At 33.6% G+C, this 21,209-nt stretch overlaps 1 protein-coding gene across 3 annotated transcripts; it reads left to right on the forward strand.

Moving 5' to 3' along the window:
• The first annotated feature begins 15,082 nt into the window (after positions 1 to 15,082).
• On the forward strand, positions 15,083 to 19,815 carry LOC124453847 (protein SEC13 homolog). Of its 3 annotated transcripts, none has more exons than XM_047004688.1 (9): positions 15,084 to 15,302; positions 15,691 to 15,780; positions 15,998 to 16,041; positions 16,246 to 16,302; positions 16,505 to 16,590; positions 17,215 to 17,335; positions 18,857 to 18,920; positions 19,117 to 19,264; positions 19,563 to 19,815. In XM_047004688.1, exons 1-7 carry the CDS (start codon positions 15,266 to 15,268, stop codon positions 18,866 to 18,868), a joined length of 447 nt encoding a protein of 148 aa, XP_046860644.1. In that variant the 5' UTR covers positions 15,084 to 15,265; the 3' UTR covers positions 18,869 to 18,920; positions 19,117 to 19,264; positions 19,563 to 19,815. The 3 variants fall into 3 exon arrangements, with proteins under 3 accessions (XP_046860643.1, XP_046860644.1, XP_046860645.1); XM_047004689.1 differs by having other exon boundaries at positions 19,117 to 19,241; XM_047004687.1 differs by lacking the exons at positions 18,857 to 18,920; positions 19,117 to 19,264; positions 19,563 to 19,815 and adding an exon at positions 18,095 to 18,136 and having other exon boundaries at positions 15,083 to 15,302.
• Positions 19,816 to 21,209: the final 1,394 nt, after the last annotated feature.

Raw genomic sequence — 21,209 nt, forward strand, 5'->3', positions numbered from 1 at the left:
TCTTTTCTTAATGTTGTAGTGCGAGGTACCTTCCTCTTTTCTTAATGTTGTAGTGCGAGGTACTTTTCTCTCTTTGTGTAGGAGGTACTTTCCTCTTTTCCTAATGTTGTAGTGTGAGTACCTTCCTCTTTTCTTAATGTTGTAGTGCGAGGTACTTTTCTCTTTTCTTAATGTTGTAGTGCGGGTACTTTTCTCTTTTCGTAATGTTGTAGTGCGAGGTACCTTCCTCTTTTCTTAATGTTGTAGTGCGAGGTACTTTTCTCTTTTCCTAATGTTGTAGTGCGGTACTTTCTCTTTTCTTAATGTTGTAGTGCAGGTACTTTTCTCTTTTTAATGTTGTAGTGCAGGTACCTTCCTCTTTTCGTAATGTTGTAGTGCGAGGTACTTTTCTCTTTTCCTAATGTTGTAGTGCGAGGTACTTTTCTCTTTTCTTAATGTTGTAGTGCAAGGTACTTTTCTCTTTTCCTAATGTTGTAGTGTGAGGTACCTTCCTCTTTTCTTAATGTTGTAGTGCGAGGTACTTTCTCTTTTCCTAATGTTGTAGTGTGAGGTACCTTCCTCTTTTCTTAATGTTGTAGTGCGAGGTACTTTCCTCTTTTGCTAATGTTGTAGTGTGAGGTACATTCCTCTTTTCTTAATGTTGTAGTGCGGGGTACTTTCCTCTTTCTTAATGTTGTAGTGCAAGGTACTTTTCTCTTTTCTTAATGTTGTAGTGCGAGGTACCTTCCTCTTTTCTTAATGTTGTAGTGCGAGGTACTTTTCTCTTTTCCTAATGTTGTAGTGTGAGGTACTTTCCTCTTTTCTTAATGTTGTTGTGCGAGGTACTTTTCTCTTTTCTTAATGTTGTAGTGCAAGGTACTTTTCTCTTTTCTTAATGTTGTAGTGCGAGGTACCTTCCTCTTTTCTTAATGTTGTAGTGCGAGGTACTTTTCTCTTTTCCTAATGTTGTAGTGCAAGGTACTTTTCTCTTTTCGTAATGTTGTAGTGCGAGGTACCTACCTCTTTTCTTAATGTTGTAGTGCGAGGTACTTTTCTCTTTTCCTAATGTTGTAGTGCGGTGTTGTTGCCTCTCTTTTCGTAATGTTGTAGTGCGAGGTACCTACCTCTTTTCGTAATGTTGTAGTGCGAGGTACTTTCTCTTTTCCTAATGTTGTAGTGCGAGGTACTTTTCTCTTTTCTTAATGTTGTAGTGCGTTTCTCTTTTCCTAATGTTGTAGTGTTACCTTAATGTTGTGAGGTACTTTCCTCTTTTCCTAATGTTGTAGTGTGAGTACTTCCTCTTTTCTTAATGTTGTAGTGCGAGGTACTTTCTCTTTTTCTTAATGTTGTAGTGCGAGGTACTTCTTTTCTTAATGTTGTAGTGCGGTACTTTCTCTTTTCTTAATGTTGTAGTGCGGTACTTTTCCTCTTTTTTAATGTTGTAGTGCGAGGTACTTTTCTCTTTTCCTAATGTTGTAGTGTGAGGTACTTTCCTCTTTTCTTAATGTTGTAGTGGAGGTACTTTTCTCTTTTCTTAATGTTGTAGTGCAAGGTACTTTTCTCTTTTCTTAATGTTGTAGTGCGAGGTACCTTCCTCTTTTCTTAATGTTGTAGTGCGAGGTACTTTTCTCTTTTCCTAATGTTGTAGTGCGAGGTACTTTTCTCTTTTCCTAATATTGTAGTGCGAGATACTTTCCTCTTTTCTTAATGTTGTAGTGTGAGGTACATTCCTCTTTTCTTAATGTTGTAGTACGAGGTACCTTCCTCTTTTCGTAATGTTGTAGTGCGAGGTACTTTCCTCTTTTCCTAATGTTGAAGTGCGAGGTACTTTCCTCTTTTCTTAATGTTGTAGTAAGAGGTACCTTCCTCTTTTCTTAATGTTGTAGTGCGAATTAGCATGCAAAGACGGGGAACATTGATAATTGGGGATGGGCTGTATTCAAATATTCATATGAAATAATCCGTATCGCAATTGATTTCGATAGAAAGCAATAAATTACAACATGTATATTTAAATAATAGCCCCCTCTCCCAATTATCGATGTTCCACCGCCCTTGCGATTTAGTTACTCTTCTCTTTTCTAATGTTCATTTGCTAATTCTTATGTCAATATTGCAAAATGCTATCGGCAAGAAATCAATATTTCACTAATTATCTCATAAGTTAAAAAATACTTTTGACCACCACACATTGTTTGCAGTTTATTTCAGGAAGTTTCAGGCAAAGTGAGTGCACCGACTCGTAAAAATAGCGCCCTAACAATTTTATTTTGATTATTTGCTCAGAGTCAGATGATGTCGTCAAATTACACACATATGTACCAATTGAATTTTTATTGTTTTTTAAGAAGATTTGCAATACTTTTTGCTATAGCTTGTGTAATGAAAGCTTTATCTTGCAAATATGATTTTCCATTTACGTCATATCCATTGTGGAGTCCCTAACAGACCAAATAAAGATAAAATTTTCGTCATATGAAATACATGGCGTGAAAATGTTAGTAGTATAGTACATGGGGTACAAAAAGAACCTGTTTTAACAGGTTATTTTTGCGCTTGTACTGTAAAGGTGGGTAAAAATCTCGAGTTTACAATCTATCGTTTAAAAATTTGGAATCTATATGTTTTTTCAAATATATATGGGCGTTTAAGTTTTACAAGCAGTCTTTACAAGTAAATGTTAACATAGCATCGGTTCGGAGGAAACTCGGCAGCGCAGAGCACAAAGTGCTCGAGCAGGGAATGGTTTCCGAGAATCCTCGGCTCGGGGGAAAATTTTCACGAAGTGAAAATTCGGAGCCCGAAGTGGCATTCGAGAATTCGAAGAATTCGAAGAATAACAGACATTTAACATATGCTCTTTTAAAAAATATGGAATCTATATATTTCAAAAACATATAGGTGCGTTTAAATTTTACAAGCAGTCTTTACAAATAAATGTTAACAAAGCATCTTTTCGGAGAAAATCCGGCAGAGCAGATCACGAAGTGATCGAGCAGGGGGATGGGATTTTCGAGAATCGTGCGAGCCCAGGTGGGTAAAAAATTCTAGCTTTAGCTAGAATTTTCGGGCTCGCTTCGTTGGAGTCCGAAGGACAACAGACATTTAACATATGCTCTTTAAAAACTATCTTTAGCAACCAATTGTTAATAAAGCATCTGTTTCGCTAGTTTCTAGGGGCGAAAAATTCCAGCTTTAAGCTGGAATTTTGAGCATGTCAGATATTTAACATATGCTCTTTAAAACTATATTTAGCAACCAATTGTTAATAAAGCATCTGTTTCGCCAGTTTCTAGGAAAAATTCCAAGCTGGAATTTTGAGCATGTCAGACATTTAACATATGCTCTTTTGAAAATATGGAATCTATATGTTTTTTAATTTGTCTGTCAGGCGCGTGTCTTAGTGCATGTTTTTAACAATGGTTGCTTAATGTAACCAGCACATGTAAGTCGCCGCATTTTAATAATTTAATGTTTTATATAATTTTTGTTAAAAGTGTTTGTTACTAATTGTTTCAGGATTTCGCATTTTTTTGTATATCGCTTTTGTATTAATTACTTATTGCAAACAGTTATGTGATATGTAGTCAAACTTGAGGATTATTCTTCATCTTAAGTTTTAGCTTGATAGTTATCTTTAATAAATTTTTTTAATTTTTCGATTTCATCATTTACAAATTTTTTAGTTGATGGAATATTATTTTCTATAATAGCCCCAAAATTTTGTGAAAAACTATTAAATGTCTTAGATAATGTAGATTGATGTTGTGAATAAACTTGCATTTTGGTTAATCCATTTAATGTTGTCAGCCATTTTCTTTTCCATTCGTTATAATCAATTGAAGCTGTAGATTTTTTTGGTTCAATAATAATATAAATATAGTTGAAATCATCATCAACACAGTATACGTAATATAAATCTAGTAATGCATTAACTATCTGTTTTTCATTATCATTTGTTAGTTTAATGATAAATTTTTTTTTAATCTTATCTACCATCATATCTAATTCAAATGTTTTAGAGTTATCAGACGGATTTATTAATAAAAGTGTAAATTCAATAAATTTAATATTATTAAAAATAATTCTGATAGTATCTTGTCGGCTATTAACATTTGTATTATAATTTAATTGATTGCTATGGTATACTATTTTACCATTTACTCTGCTATCAATCTCATTCTTTGTATAATAGTTAGTTAAATTAGAACTTAAAGCATACTTACCATCAGCTTGTGTTTTAGTATAATAGTTAGTTAAATTAGAATTTAAAGCATACTTACTACCTGTTTCATTTTTTGTATAATATTTAGTTAAATTAGAACTTAAAGCATACTTACCATTTGTTTCATTCTTTGTATAATAGTTGGCTAATCTTGAAACAAAAACATATTTATTATCAGCTTGCATTTTAGTATAATATTTTAGTAAATTAGAAGTCAAAGCATACTTACCATCAGCTTGTGTTTTAGTATAGTAGTCATTAAATTTACCATCAGCTTGAGTTTTAGTATAATAATTATCTGATAGATGTGTTTTATCTACAAATCCTTGTATATTTAAATTAATATCTGTTTTATCATGCCCATAAAATAAGCTCATTTATATTATTACTCAGATTTTATATCCGGTTTATTATTTTTATGTTCGTAAACATGTTTAACAGTTGTTAAACCACCAGATAAAAACCCTAAAAAGGTAATAGGGTGATACTTTTCTACTAAACTGTACACATCTCGTTTTAAAAGGTCGTCTGATTTAAGCTGTTTTGTTAATTTTTTGGGATCTTCAATAGCATCAAACCCTTTTAATATATCTGAAAATTTTGATATAACTAAATCAGTTAAAAACTCATTAGTTTTTTGTAATCTTTTTTTCTCGTATTCAGTGTATAATTTATCAATAATTTTTTGACTAGCTTTTTTAATGTAAGCAACTGACTTGTCTAAATAACCATCTTCAGCTAGCTTAAGTAGTTGATCTCTTTTATTAAAACCCTCTTGCGATTTATCTTGTATATTTTCATCACATACCGCGTCTTTGATAATATCATTTGTGGAATCAATCTCATTAATTATATCATCAATTGTTTCAGGCTCTTTACGCTTTGGCATATATATATAACACATGTTTTATTGCGGAATAACTATTTTCCATTGGTATGGGTATACAAGTTGGATTTCTAAATGTGCATACTTATTATTTTTCGATTTTTTGGTTATTTTTCTATATCATCTTTTCAACACCATAAAGATAATCATCAAATATGGTTTTCATATCATTGCGGTTTGTATTATAAAATGTAACTAAATAACTTATATTTTCGCGATAAGGTTTAGAAATACTAGTCAATTGCTGTGTAATCACAATAGTAGAAAGCCCATAATGGCGAGCACTGTACCCTAATCTTACTAATTCCGATGTCCTATTTTTAACATCTAAGCAACTCGCACAGTCATCAAGTATAATAAGACTATTGGTGCCTTTATATACATCACTAACATATTTTAAAAAATATCTACACGATCTTGGTCACATTCTACTTTAATTAAATCAGAATCATTTATATATTTCCATTCGTGATAGGTTTTATTATATGATAGCGTTGGACATAATAAAATAATGTAATCAAAATGGTGATTAAAGTTTTCTTCTAACATTTTGAGAAGGTAAAAAGATTTTCCACAATTAGTCATACCTAAAATAATCATATTAAAAGGTGTATTCATTTATATATTACTGGTTATTTTAGTATTGAATACTTTGTAAATCATTATTAACAAATTGAACAAGAGCATCACTAACAACATAGATGTAACAGTTTAAATCTTTTGTATATGCTCTTTTTTTAATCTCTAGTAAAATACCATTTTGAGTATTAACGATTCGTTTCCCGTTACCAGCAATATTTTTTTCTTGAAAGGTGCGTAGATCGATAACTAATGCAAATTTATCCTTATAAAATTTTTCAATTGTCATGAAGCTATTTATTGGGATAGTTTTATCAAAAAATCTTCTTGATTCTTCATAAAATAGTTTTTTATTCATACCTTGGGCGAGAATAACATTAGGCACCCCTCGACAGTTATTTTAACTTCATCGACGAGTGGGTAAGGAAATCTTTCACTATCACTAACTGAATTTTCTGTGAATAGTAGTACAATGCCTTTCATACTTTTACGAGGCACATTGACGTTAACATTCTGTAATGTACTTGACTTATCCCATTTTTCCTTTTTTAAGAGGGTTATATGTTCATAAAATAGACTCCTTCCTTGAGAATATAAATTTGTCACCTCATCTGCAATTTCTTGATTTTCAATATAGTTTCATATTCTAGCTGAATATTTTCTAATTCATAATCACCAATAGATTGACCACTTTGAGGGATAAGGACTTGATCACTTGCTGGTAATGTTATTATGTATTGAAAGTTATTATTCATATTGAAGGACAATAAAGACCATGATCTTTAAGAATATTATCAATATTAATTTTCTGCCTTGTACCATAAATATCATACATTAATTTGTCTGCTACTTTTTCTGAATCCCCACTTGTTGCAGCACTATCATCCCCAGAAATCAATTTTCTTAGATTTTGACGGCAAATACCATATTCAATAAGGCCTTGTCGATCACTTTTCGGCATCCACAAGTCTTTGTATATACTTATAACATTATGATTCTTACAGTCGTATAATGTCTCACCAGCAACTTTAATTTGTAGTCTATTTTGTAAAATCTGACTGAGATTATTTAGAAAGTGACTTTTGTATTACTGATTTTAAGATCAAACGATAGATTAACTGAACCAGGCACTAAGCAACTATTTGGTTTTAATTTTGGTATATTAACATAAACTTGTTCATTCGGTTTAACACTATTTGGGTTAAAGGTTATACTATAAAAAGTTCTATTTCCTTTAATTTTTGTTTTAGCAGTTCTTTTATAACCAGGTAAAAGCTCTTCTTGTAATCTGTTCATATATATATTAAAACATATTTTATTTTTTTCTTTGTTTATACTGGTCATATATAATAGCTAAAATCATAATAGCTAAAACCCAAAGATTAGAAGATAACCATGCTAAACCTTTAGCTCCCCAAGATATAGCCTGGGCGATAATATTCAATAATGGTCCTAATACTGACCATAATTTTTTACCTAGAGTTGCTAAAGCCTTAGAAAATTTACTAGTAGCTTGAGCACCTTGTAGGATTGCTTTTCTTGCACTAATGACAATGGTTGTAATTATCCCAGCCACAGATATAACTAAAGCTGATAATCCTGGGATATTTTCCTTAACCCATTCTTTAAACCGCTGTAATCTAGTAATGTACATCCTCTTTCTCTAATTGTTCTTCTTCTAATTATAATAATTAATGCTCTTTCATGCAAACGAGTGATTTCATCAATATTGTTGTTAATACTATTTTCATTTTCTATTTCATCTATTCTAGCTAGAGTTTTGTTTAGCTCTTCAGCAAAGTGATTTATTTGTGCTTCTATGAATTGTGGTCGTGTTCTTTTATCAATAGTTCCAGAAGGAGCCATCACACCTATATGTTCTCTAAGTTCTTCATTAGTTATTTGGTTGAAATTATCTGTATGTTGATTATTTAAATCAACCATAGGCATACTCTCTTCAGTTTTTATAAATTCATCTTGCAATTTAAAAATTCTTTTAATTTCGTTTTTAAATTGTTTAACAGCTTCTGTAGCACTTTTAAGTTTATTATATTGTAGCACTCCATTACTATTACGTTTTAAAACAATTATACTATTTCCTCGCTTATTTTTTGTATTTAATGGTCTGTAAGTAATATGATTCGACTCAGTTTTACCTAAATTTAATCTAAAATTTAAACCTTCAGAAGCTGCCATACCTTTTAGGCGATTAAATCTAAACTCTTTTTTATAATTTTTTGTAATAAAATATTCAACAGCAAAAGAAACTTCGTTTTCAGGTCTAATAATATCTGTATAAATAGGAGTGGAAGTAGGAACATCAGGAAGAATATTAGTTTTATTTATCTTTTTTCTTATTGTTACACCAAAATTGTCATCAGTAAATGATGTTTCATCAATAAATTGAAAATTTGACCAATCTTCATCTCCATTATCATCCTTATTATCTTCTTGATTATTATCTTTTTGCTTATTATCTTCTAATTCAATATAATCAAAACCTCCTTCAGCCATTATATAGATTACTCTATATTTTGTATTTCACTTTCAGGAATCCAACTGTTATGTTTATTATCATAACCTAACCATTTAACTAGAACCATCTTTTTACCTTTAACCTTCTTACGTTTTAATATCTTTTCAACCCTATAAACATCATCTTTCTTATTCACACTTCATAAAATTTACCAATTATAGGCTCTCTTTCTACATCTTCTATCTCATATAAATTTGGATCTCCTCTAATAACTTTAGTCACTTTAAACAACTCTTCTGTAAAATTTGCTTCATAGCCTTTCGTAAATATAGATTTATACTTTGATATTCTAACCATATCATCAATTTTAATCTTAGGTAATGGTAAATCAGCAACTTCATAACCGTATAATGTATTCCATACTTCATCTTCATTATTTTTATTAACATCTTTTGGCTTCATCAAGATTGTACTGTGTTTTGTATTGTTATAATTATATACTAATTCACCTAATATATCAATCCATTTATATGTTCCTTTACTGTAAAAATATTTCCACATAGACGTTTTAAGCGTTCTGTTGAATCGTTCGACAATTGCAGCCTTTTTATCATTTTTAGTAGAGAAGTACTTAATTCCATGTTTCTCTAATAATAATTTTACCCCTAAATTATAAAATTCTTTACCATCATCAAATTGCGCTAGTTTTGGGTAATCATTAAATCTATCTTTAAATTGACTTAATAGTTCTGCAACAGCTTTTGTCATATTATTTGTGTCTTTCCTATAAACAGGGATAGTAAATGCATATCTACTTAATATTTCAATAGCTGTTAATATCCAATAATAACCATCGTTTTTATACTTATAAGAACCCATATCAACTAAATCCATTTGTATTTGTTCACCAAGATAGTTTACCCTTGTTTGTCTGAATTTATGTCTCCTAATAATAGGTTTATATCTAGTGTATGTATCTTGAGATATTAACCATTCTTTAACCTGTTTTCTGCTAACATCTATACCTTCTTCTAATGCTTTCTGATAAAGCCGTTCTGCTGATTGATACCCTGTTTTTGGATCATCATAAATATCTCTTAAACTTTGCTCAATTTTAATGTCTTCATCCATTTAACTTACTCAAGATAACATTCCAGTAGAATGCTACCTACATTCACAGGGTTACCATCTTGATATTAGCTCGTTAAAGACTCTTTTATAATTGTAACTTTAGATTCAATATCGTTGTATTCGTATACAGTACCAAATAACGACTGAATTGTTATTACTGGTAAAGTTAAAGCTATATTACTTTTTTTTCCTTCAGGGTTATAATTATAACTTGAATTTACAATATTAGAAGAAATTTGCACACACTTTAATCCTCTGTTTATATCCACTTTAGAAACACCATTTTGTACGATACCTTTTCTAATAGTTTTTATGGTATCATTAAAACCTAACATTTTAATAAGAGTATCAGATAATACTAATATCTCGTCATTATTATTAGTTATTTTACAAGTTCCGTTGTTTTCTACCATCTCAAGCTTTACGTTAACAGACTCAAGAAACGTTTTAAGCATTTTAAAAGTCCAGTAACCAGCATCTATATTATATTTTATAACGCCTATTGTAAAAGCTAAAGTATTATTTAATTTCACATTTTATATTCCCAATACACATAAGCTTTTTGATATATAAATATGAATAGTTAGATGTTACTATACTTTCTTGTAAGTCAATTTTGTACTATCTCCGTTTATAAAAAGTGAACTTTTCATATATAACATAGCTTATATTATATGTCAAACAAGCAAATAGAAGAAAATGCTATAAAATTAGGAGATGATGATTTAAAACATGTATCATATACATCATGGTAAAATATATTTAGAAACAACTAAAACGCCTTTGTTTACAAATCTTATACCAGCTGTTAATGGGGATGAAGGTCATAGTCAGGATTATTTCGATCATATGTTACATCGTTGGACCTCAAAGTTTATTGTAAAACCTACATTTCAAAGGCCGGTAAATGTCGACATCTGTAACTTCAGATTTTATGTCACAGAGAATGATTATTTTATGAGTAGTTTACCACCTATAACAGCAACGTGGACAAGTGAAATTAAAAGTAAAAAAGAACAGCCGACTGGTATAAGATACAATATTAAAAGTCATTTAAATTATAAAAAAGAAGCGTACTACGCTATGATTTGTGGGGCTTATGTTGCTAGTTTTTTATGTGGTATTGCGCTTAATCATTTAAGTTTTAATAAAAGTAGAATTATACAAAGCCTTGTTAAATACCATTTGTATTATCAGATCCGAAAATTTATGAAGCATCCATCGTTATTAGACAAATATGACTTTACGGAATTGAAAAAGCATATACCTTATAAAGGTATTTTAAAATTCTCACCCACTAAAGACGGTGATGGAGAAACTGGTTGGGGATATTATGTTAATTTTCAATATTCAAATACTGATTATAGGAACTTCATTGCATATAATTCTGAAGGTATTACAAAAATCGGAAAAGTTCTTTTGCAGGAGAGCATTGAAAGCTTTGTTTATACAATTCTTGGTTCACAGGCAAATACAAGATGGGTAATAGTTAATCATGGAGCTAAGAGCTTGCAAACTCAAACCGTTTTTAGGAAATTATTAGAGGATACTATAGTACAGAATGATACGACTGTATTGATATCTAACATGAGAAAGAGTATAAAAGACACGAATGTTATTTTAAATATGGCAATCAGCCCTGGTATGATTTTAATACCCAGCCGTATGATTTTCTTAGATAAAAAGATTGATGGGTATAATAATATTTTAACATTAGCTAATAAAACTATGAAATTCGGTATTAATTCTAAAATAAATTATTATGGAGTTGAAAAGGAAGAACGAAAAAAAGTACATCAAGATAATACAACCTCACAACACCTAGATAATCTAGATGAAGTGCATAAAAAACCAGTAGTACATAAACATACAAAATGATAGTAAATAATCCCCATCAAACAGATATGATTACTTTACTCGGTATATCAACGCTATCATCATTTATATTAATTAAATACGTCTTATAATATAATATGAAAAAAGTTATAGATTTTAATCATATTTCGAGTGAGTTGAGTCAAGAGGAATTTGAAAAGCTGAAAAAATTGTATTTATACTATCACAAGATGTATACCTGTTATAAATGGAAGTATAATAAATTAAATAAAATTAGACTATCATTAAACATGGGAAGTATTTTTCTAGTCTCGACTGGTGCAATTGCTGGCAGTGTAACCGTAAACCCGATAGTTATAGCCACCTTGAGTGGTTTAGGGGCTTTAATTCAAGGTTATATTGTTAAAAGTAAAATTAATAATAACTTAGAAATGTGTAAATTTGCATATAAATTATATGAAAAAATACTTATGACTATAAGATCTTATTTAAGAGGATTAGCTTATGATGAATTGATATTTCTATCAGACATAAAAGTTATCGATGATATTATAATCGACTTTTGTACTACTATAGATGGTATGGTGAGTAAATATAACAAAAAATATAATGATCTGTAAGTTATCTGTAAGTTATCTAGAAGATTATCTGTGAGTTATCTATAAGTTATCTGTGAGTTATCTATAAGATTATCTGTTAGTTACCTGTGAACAAAATCTACAGTATTATATAACATGTCTGAAGAAAACTTAAAGATAACTACTGTTAAGAAAGAGAAAGATCCATTTAGGGTTGAAGCTGGGAAACGCTTGGCTGCTATATCGAAAGCTTCTAAAGAAAAAAAGATGCGAGATAGGATTGAATTAGAAAATAAAAAGAAAATTGAGGATGATAGCTGGAATATTAATTATGGATTCTTATTTGGAGCAGTTGGAGTGATAACCGCTATTGCTAGCCTCTATTATGCACGGAAAGATGATAAAAGACAGGAAAAATTAACAAACGATAAAGCGAGAGAAGAAACAACTAGTGAAAAACATGTTTTGATACAAAAAAATAAACAATATAATTTAGACTCATTTGAATAAAATATTTCCTATTATATATGAGTAATACTATGACTAAGAAACAATTTATGAATGAAGCTTTTGATGCAGTGCTTGTGACAACAACTGCTGTAGGTCTTTCTATGGCGTCTAAAAAACTACTAGATCAAAAATTAACAGACACAAACAGTATCAAAGATTTTGCAAAACTAGCTATTGCTGTTACAGCATCAACAATGCTAGTTAAATATGCTCAAGACAAAAAATGGATTCCTGAAAATCCAGTTAAATCTGTATAAATATATATGACAAGTGTTATTACTAGTGGATTATCAACATCTATAGGAGCAGTTGTTAATGGGTTAGGTTTTTCCCTAGCAGGCTGGCTATTTCATAAACTTGATAAAAACGGTTATGCTGAGGAAATGAAACGTCACAACAAGGCTCTAGAGGACTTATCAAAGGCTAAAGAGGCGTTCTATGAAAATGAAGTCAAACAGCATGATAAAATACAACAGCTAAGACAAGAACTTCAATATGCTGATAATGATATAGAACTTACGAACAAAGCTTTAGATATGCTTAGAAAAGTAAAAACGATAAATTACAACGGCCGTAGGGGTATACCATTAAAACACCCTGTTAAAGATACGCAAGAGTGAGCGTAACTATTCAGTGACGAAACGAGAAATGTTGGCTTTAGTTTTCTATACCCAACAATTTCGGCACTATCCGTACGGACTACGTTTCATTGCGAGAACGGATCATGACGCCTTACGTTGGTTAACGAACTTTAAAGAACCAAACGGGCAAGTAGCACGTTGGCTAGAAAAACTTGCAGAATTTGATTTTAAGGTGCAGTCTCGACCTGGGAAGCGACATGGACATGCGGACAGTTTGTCACGACGGCCCAACCCGTCTATCGAAGTTCATAACGTAGGAAATATAGAACTTGAAAAACGGACGAATTCTGAGGAAGCTTGGTGTCCCACGTGGACGTCCGCTGAGTTACGATCACTACAGTTAGCTGACCCTACGATTTGCTATGTGTTGTCTAAGAAGGAGATCCAGGTAGATCCTCCACGAAAAGAAGAATTAAAAGGATTAAGCCGAGCTGTGCACAATTTGTGTTCACATTGGGACGTTTTGGAAATTCGTGACGGTGTTTTGTATCGTCGTTAGGAAAATGACGATGGCACAACGACGGAGCCCCTGTTGGTAGTACCTCGTTGTTTAGTGAACGATGTGTTACGAAGTCTGCACGACAGTCCAACTTCCGGTCACCTGGGCATAACAAAAACTCTCTCGAAAGTACGACAGAGATTTTACTGGCCTGGTCAACGTCAAGATGTCGAAGAATGGTTGATGAAATGTGAAAAGTGCGCTGTAGGTAAGGGTGCAACAAAAGGGAATCGGGCACCACTGGTAAGTTGTCCCCCTGGTTATCCTTTAGAACGAATTGCAATCGATATACTGGGACCTTTACCAGTGTCTACAAACGGCAACAAATACATCATGGTGGTTGGCGACTACTTGTCAAAATGGACGGAGAGTTATGCCATTCCAAACCAAGAGGCATATACAGTTGCGGAAAAGTTGGTGAACGAATTCATCTGCCGTTTTGGTGCACCAGATACCATCCACACAGATCAAGGTAGGAATTTTGAGTCTTCACTATTCCAAGAAGTGTGTAGGCTTTTGGGAATCCATAAGACTCGCACATCGGCGTATCGCCCGGAGGGAGATGGAATGATTGAACGCTTTAATAGAACTCTTGAAGCGATGCTTTCCAAATATGTAGCAAAACATCAAAAGGATTGGGACGTACATCTTCCCCGAGTAATGATGGCTTACCGATCGAGTGTGCAGGAATCAACTGGCTTTACTCCATACCAGCTAATGTTTGGACGAGAAATCCGTTTACCTGCAGATGTGATGTTCGGAAACACTCCTGACCAATCAAAGGATGTGCACGCGTACGTCGAGGAGTTGAGAGACAGCCTCGTGGCAGCGCACGATCTAGCTCGTGAACACCTGAAAACAGCACAGAAGCGGCAAAAGCGGTATTATGACGCTCGCGGTACTGGTGATGGTTTTGGTATCGGCGATTGTGTTTGGCTTCTCAATTCCGCAATGAAACAAGGTGAGTCACGCAAGTTACGATCACCATGGTAGGACCGTTTGTCATCCTTGACAAACTTTCTGACGTGAATTACAAGATTGGGGCAGAGAATGGAGAAGGAAGAAAGCAAATTGTTCACTACAATCGGTTGAAACATTGCACAATCAATTCTGTGGAGAATAGTCACCCTCAAGCAACGCGTGGACAGAGTGTTCATGAAGATGACCGACCTCGTGTCAACGAGCAACGTTACGTTCCGGACGAAACTGATCTTATGTACACCCACGACTCACCTGTCTTCGAGTACACAAACCCAATACATGAGGGCGAACTACCCATACATGAGGAACGGCAACCTTCATTGTCCCGACCACGGCGTCAAATTCGACCTCCCGGATGGATGGCGGATTTTGACGTAGACATAAACTGAATATTCTGAACAACATGATTTTAATTGTTTAAATTTTGCATGATTTAGTAGACATATATCACATACTAGGTTTATCAGCGCATGGGACATGCTTTCTAAGAAGGGGTAGTGTAGCGACGAATCAAGCTTAGTCATAGTTGTTGTGCGTCAACGGATATAGGATGTGAGTAAGCACAACAACGCGCTACAAGCTAACCACACAAGCCCGACCACAAAGCATGAAAGCAGCTATAACGCGCTTAGAATGAACTAAGTCATCCCACTATTACGTGCAGGACATGACGGAGAACACTCCCTTTAGTTATTACATAAATGCACGACAAGACAAGACAAGACAAGACAAGAGATGAATAGAGCATAGTAAAATTGTATATAAACTCGTATGATTAAATATAATGCAACAATAACGATACGTGGCAAGTGTATGATTTCCTGGCGCAAGTGCATATACCGAGGGACATGAGGATCCAAATCTGACCGTTATACGGCTCAACGTTACAATATTTTAACTGTGGTACGTAGGTAATTATCTGGAAAGAAAACAGTAATGGATGGATGAAGCTGCAAGAATTTATCAACCACGATTCATCAGGTATCAACACATCACCATCAGTAGCTTAGTTAGCCCGACTTTTTACTATTAGGAGTAAATCCCCAGGCTGGCTACGCTACTGGTAACCCTACCTCTCGGGTTACCAAGAAGTGTTGGTCAGTGGTCATTAACCAGCCATATTCATTGCTTTGACACACCAAATTTTTTTGTGACCGGTCAACTAGTTGTAGAATTACATCTATCCATTGGCCATCTCCGAAATAACGGCCAAAACATGCCCGAATCTTACAGTTTACTTTACAAAGTTGACATACATGTCTTGCAATTCATCCGTAGGGTCAGAACACACGCATATGGTCCATATACCATGCTTTAGGAATCACATTTAGCATACACAGCACCTATATAACTACTATACCATTTGTAGTGAATTCTCTTTGCTGGGCTCCCGAAGCCTATGGATTGATGCTGGCTTGTGGCTCCTCAGATGGAAGTGTTTCAATCATATCAAGTGAAGGTATACGATATTTTTAAACATAGAAATATAGCAGTATTGTACGTATGATGACAAGATACGTACCTCGTAAATTTATGAATGTATGCTTGTCTTAAAGAATCATTTACCTTACTAAGACAAAAGACTGGTAAAAATATTACGATATTAATTAATGAAAAGACTTTGTTATTTTCATGTGAAAATATCTTGCTCTAATGAAACTCTGTTTGTACCGTAGGTGACGGACACTGGCAGGTAAAAAAGATCAACAATGCACACACAGTAAGAAGTAATAGTATTTCTCCACCCGTTGCCACTGCTTTGATGTCACATAAAACACACCATAACGTATTGTGAAATGAATTTAAATTAAGCGTTTGAAATTTATATGGTAGATAGCGATTTGAACGATGATTAAAACGCCTTTCGTACAAACGGCCCATGTACTGAAACTTTTCTGTGTTGCAATTTTTAATGTTCTTCTAGATTGGATGTAATGCTGTCAGTTGGGCGCCTTCGACGCATCCTGGGTCCCTTTTTAATGTAAGTAGTATTACATAATATGGAAACTAACTAAAGAATTGAACATTTTTTCATTGTAACATTGAAAAGTTACTTTTCATAGGAACGACTTTAAACTTTCAAATCAGACTGTAGCTAAAAGCATGTTTGATTTAGAGTAACAATTTTTGACGGAACATGGTGCATGACTTGTGGGATTTGAATATAATTTCGTGTTCTTTAGATTGCTGATGAACCGAAGCGTGGCGAAATAGAGAAACGATTAGTGACTGGAGGCTGCGATAGTTTGGTAAAAATATGGAAGATGAGGTACTTTAACTATGTATATTTATATGGCAAGCGACACTTCCGGTGAAATGGCGTGTTTTGATTGGCTCAGAAGTATTTTTGCTGGCGCAGAATTACTTTCCTGTAATGGATCAGCGCTCCATTGCATGTAATTTTTCAAATAAATGTTAGCTTCGTGAAGCAAACATTAAAATTTTTGTGAAACGAAAAAAAAGAAAAATCATGTAGGAATGTAAGGGAAAGGAAGAGCACTCAGAAAATTAGTTTTTGGAGGACACATTTTCAAATCATTTTTTTGCGGACGAAGAGTGGAGGAGTGAAAACAAGTCTTTGTAAAGCAGCGAGAACGAGAAAAGAAAGAACGTTTTTTACACCTTTATTAAACCTTTTATTATTCTCGTGCTCGGTTATTAAGGGCTTACTAACATCGTGAATGATCGACGGATTTTATATTGTGTTCATGTTTTGTTTTTCCTTTGATAACAATTATAACTCTATTTTAACGGTCTTTATTGCCTTTAATTTCACCTCCTAGACTTGCGTTGTAAACCCCATACTGTTTTCCATTATTTTATGTTATTCAGAAAACAGCAATTTACAAAAGTCAGCGTGGTTTTCTATGTAATCTCTCCATTATTAATTAAGTGCAACTGATGGCCAGTGGGAAGAGGAAGAGAAGCTGGAAGCACATAGCGATTGGGTGTGTGATGTGGCCTGGGCGCCAAATATTGGATTGCCTACAAGTAAAATTGCCAGTTGTTCCCAGGTAAGGTAATTTGTGATAATTCAAGGTGTTATTCCATGTCTACTGACTTCTCCCTAGGTTCAAATTTAAGCAATTATTACAACTTGATTTTTAAGAGTTCATTCTTGGGTTATTATACACCCCAATATAATGGCTTCTTCGGCAGTGACATAATGTTGAAACTTTGATTCTTACGCACATACTACATCAAGAGTGATTTGATATTTAATTTCTACTAGTCTAGAGTCATGAAGAGGTCATGTTTAGTCGTGTCATGTGTCATATTCAGAAATAACTAGATAACTTGAGTCTAATCTTAAGTCCCTCTATATACTATTGTCACAGCCACAGTCTAAGTTGTCTTCATTACGTAGTATGATGTTAAAACTTTAAAAAAAAGAGAAATGAGAATAGATAATAGAAATAGAAATGAGAATGAAATAGCCATTTTTGAAATAGAAATGATATCGTTGTTTTCTCGTAGCTTTTTTCTTCATGTCGTTGCTTCTTTTCTCGTAGCTTTCGTTCTTCATGTCGTTGCTTCTTTTTCGTAGCTTTTGTTTTCTTCATGTCGTTGCTTCTTTTTTTTAGCTTTCGTTTTCTTCATGTTGCTTCTTTTTTCAGCTTTCGTTTTCTTCATGTTTTTTTTTTCGTAGCTTTCGTTTTCTTCATGTCGTTGTTTCTTTTTCTAGTAGCTTTCGTTTTCTTCATGTCGTTGTTTCTTTTTCTAGTAGCTTTCGTTTTCTTCATGTCGTTGTTTTTCGTAGCTTTCGTTTTCAGCTTTCGTTTTCTTAAAAACGAAAAATGCTACGAATGAGAATGAAATCATGAGAATGAGAATTGTTGTTTCAAAATGGCTAGAAGAATCTCTAGAAGAAGGACGGTTGACTCCTTCGATGAAGATTAATATGGATCACCAAGGTAGTTTTTTGATACACAATTTAACGTTCGTTAGTATTGAAGTGGACTTGTTAGTATTGAAGTGGACGTGTTAGTATTGAAGTAGACACTTTAGTATTGAAGTAGACGTGTTAGTATGGAAGTGGACGCGTTAGTATTGAAGTGGACTTGTTAGTATTGAAATAGACGTGTTAGTATTGAAGTAGACACTTTAGTATTGAAGTAGACGTGTTAGTATGGAAGTGGACGCGTTAGTATTGAAATGGACGCGTTAGTATTGAAGAAGACTCGTTAGTATTGAAGTGGACGCGTTAAATGGAATCCAACTGACCAATGATTGTTAACCTTCAGTAAAAATTAAACAATGGACGCTCACCTTCTGAGAAAATTGACCTCATTGGTCAGTTGACCTCTAGAGAAAATTGACCTCATTGGTCAGTTGACCTCTAGAGAAAACTGACCTCATTGGTCAGTTTACCTCTAGAGAAAATTGACCTCATTGGTCAGTTGACCTCTAGAGAAAATTGACCTCATTGGTCAGTTGACCTCTAGAGAAAATTGACCTCATTGGTCAGTTGACTTCTAGATAAAATTGACCAATGAACGTTCATATCAACTGTTGTGATCATAAACATTCTATAGGAGATGCTTTAGACGAATTTCTTGTCGAAGATAGTCATATTCAAGACGATGGTGTAATCTTAAGGTAATTTCAGTTGTAATAGGAATGAAGCTCTAACAATTCAAAGAATAGCTTTTGTTGCAGGCATTTCTCGTTTCTCCCAAACTTTGTCTTGTGTTTCTATTATTCCTTAGAAACACGAAAATTGTTTTGTATTTCTTAAAAAGTTTTATAATTGTTGAATTGATATCTTCAAAGAGATGTCTTTCTTTTTACGTAGTGTAGTTGATGATTTTACAATTCTTGAGTTACCAAGTGGTCAAAACCTTGTCATAAACTTTCTTACAACCTGGGGTGACCAGTATTACGTTGGATTAAATGGCGTCGAGATATTCAATAGCTCTGGTATACCTGTTCAGATATCATCAGTTAGTATTAAAGTCGTTTATCCCTTGATGTCGTTGTTTATCCTATAGTATCTATAGTATCATCGTTTATCCCATGATACGTATGTTTTATCATTATTTATCCCTGTGATATCTTTTGTATCATTATTTATCCCCGTGATATCTTTTGTATCATTATTTATCCCCGTGATATCTTTTGTATCATTATTTATCCCCGTGATATCTTTTGTATCATCATTTATCCCCATGATATCTTTTATCCTCGTGTATCCCGTGATATCTTTTGTATCAACGTTTGTCCCATGGTATCTTTTTCAAGATCACAGCCAAACCATGTGATATCAAGGTTCTTCAAGAATACAACACAGACCCAAGGGTTGTATCAAATCTTATTGATGGAGTTTATTTCACAAGGTAATAATTTCAACTTAATCTTATCCACATTATTTGCCACGGACACTGGAGCGGTCAGCAATAGTCGATACGCCTTGCACACTGTTGGAAAGACGTTTTTGTGTTTGAAAGCAAATAACGCAACGTCTTGAAGGGATTTAGGTTCTGATTTAAGTTGTGTTGACACAATATTATTGAAAGTTTCCAACTCCAACAGCAGTATTTCTGCATCAACATCTTTACCGCCTGTGGAAAAGACTACAAATTTCATTGACTGTTTCAGCCATCGGCCTTTCTAGCGGCAGCTGTAAGCTCTCCAAGAGGTTTTATTTTGTCGATGCAATCTTTAATGTTATCGGTATACTCGGTGATAAGTGAGTCTAGAACCAAGTACATTTCCTTTCGGTAGAAATCTTTAAATGATATTTCTGTTGTTATTTCGGAATACTCGCCAATTCGTTTGGGTGGCTTTCTTGATCGATGATGACGAGTGTATTCTGCCATTACGTCTATTCCTACTTTGGTTCCAAATGCAACCATTGCCTCTATCTTCGAGTCTAATCCGTTCTCGTCACTTCGAATTTGTCTAAGGTTTTTTACTGTAGCATCAATCAGGTTAAGTGCATCTACTATATTTAGCTCCTCCTGCAGTTGTTTGGTTAGGATTTTGGTTTTGTCATTATGATTCGCATGAACATAAGAGCAAAAGAAAGTCGAAACTAAAAATTTCTTTTTATTCCATCGCCTTTAGCTTTTACTTTGATTCTACATCTCGAGCATTGATAACTTTCACAATAGCATTTGGTATTACCTCATAACTTCTCCAGACAGCATCAATGGACTCAGAATTATAAACCCATCTCGTCTTTGAGAAGTTTCGAAACTTTAAATTGTTTTCAACATCTTTGCAACTTTCTTCTATAATTTTATTTCTTTTTGTGCTTTTGATAAAAAACACATACGTCTTCTAGAGCGTCGTACATTGATGTAATTATTGAGCTATGTTTGCAACAATGCTCGTTGAATGTATTAGACCGATGTCCCTGGCACGGGATGTAAGGCACTTGTCGTTTTAAAATTTCTTGCGACACTTTTTGAGCACCATTTAGTCGTCCAGACATTGATGTTTTGAAATCGTATGTTTGAAATGCAAGCATATCTATATCGATTTCATTTTCCATTAAAGATTTTATGACATCTTTAGCCGTTCCAGCACCAGTTTTATCAAGGGTCTTTCATTTCAACCAGTCTCTCGCATGGGATGCCCATTTGGTTGACATATCTTACAGCAACGATAAGCTTGTCTTGATTCGATATATCAGTGTAGTGTCTGCAGACACAGAAAATACACCGGCTGACTTAATTTCAGCACGAATTTCATCCTCACAGGTTGAGCCAGCAAAATGAAGCATCTCATTTTGTGCCTCTGAGCTTGTATATGTTGTACTGTATGGCTTGAGGTGCTGATCGTCCAGCCAACAGCTTGAGAACAGGACAATGTTCTGAGAGAAGATTTACAATCTGAATGAAATTTCCGTCCTTGTCCATCGCCGCCCTCCTCTGAGTTTTCCTT

Source organism: Xenia sp. Carnegie-2017, unplaced genomic scaffold (genome assembly GCF_021976095.1).
Source record: "Xenia sp. Carnegie-2017 unplaced genomic scaffold, XeniaSp_v1 HiC_scaffold_26, whole genome shotgun sequence".
In the NCBI taxonomy this organism is placed as follows: domain Eukaryota; kingdom Metazoa; phylum Cnidaria; class Anthozoa; order Malacalcyonacea; family Xeniidae; genus Xenia; species Xenia sp. Carnegie-2017.

Bases quoted from the DNA above. Each gene is read 5' to 3' on its own strand.
- LOC124453847 (XM_047004687.1), top strand. From the start codon at position 15,266: ATGAAGCTGCAAGAATTTATCAACCACGATTCATCAG. The intron at 15,781-15,997 runs GTATACGATATT...TTTGTACCGTAG, and splicing joins TTCAATCATATCAAGTGAAG to GTGACGGACACTGGCAGGTA. The intron at 16,303-16,504 runs GTAAGTAGTATT...CGTGTTCTTTAG, and splicing joins ATCCTGGGTCCCTTTTTAAT to ATTGCTGATGAACCGAAGCG.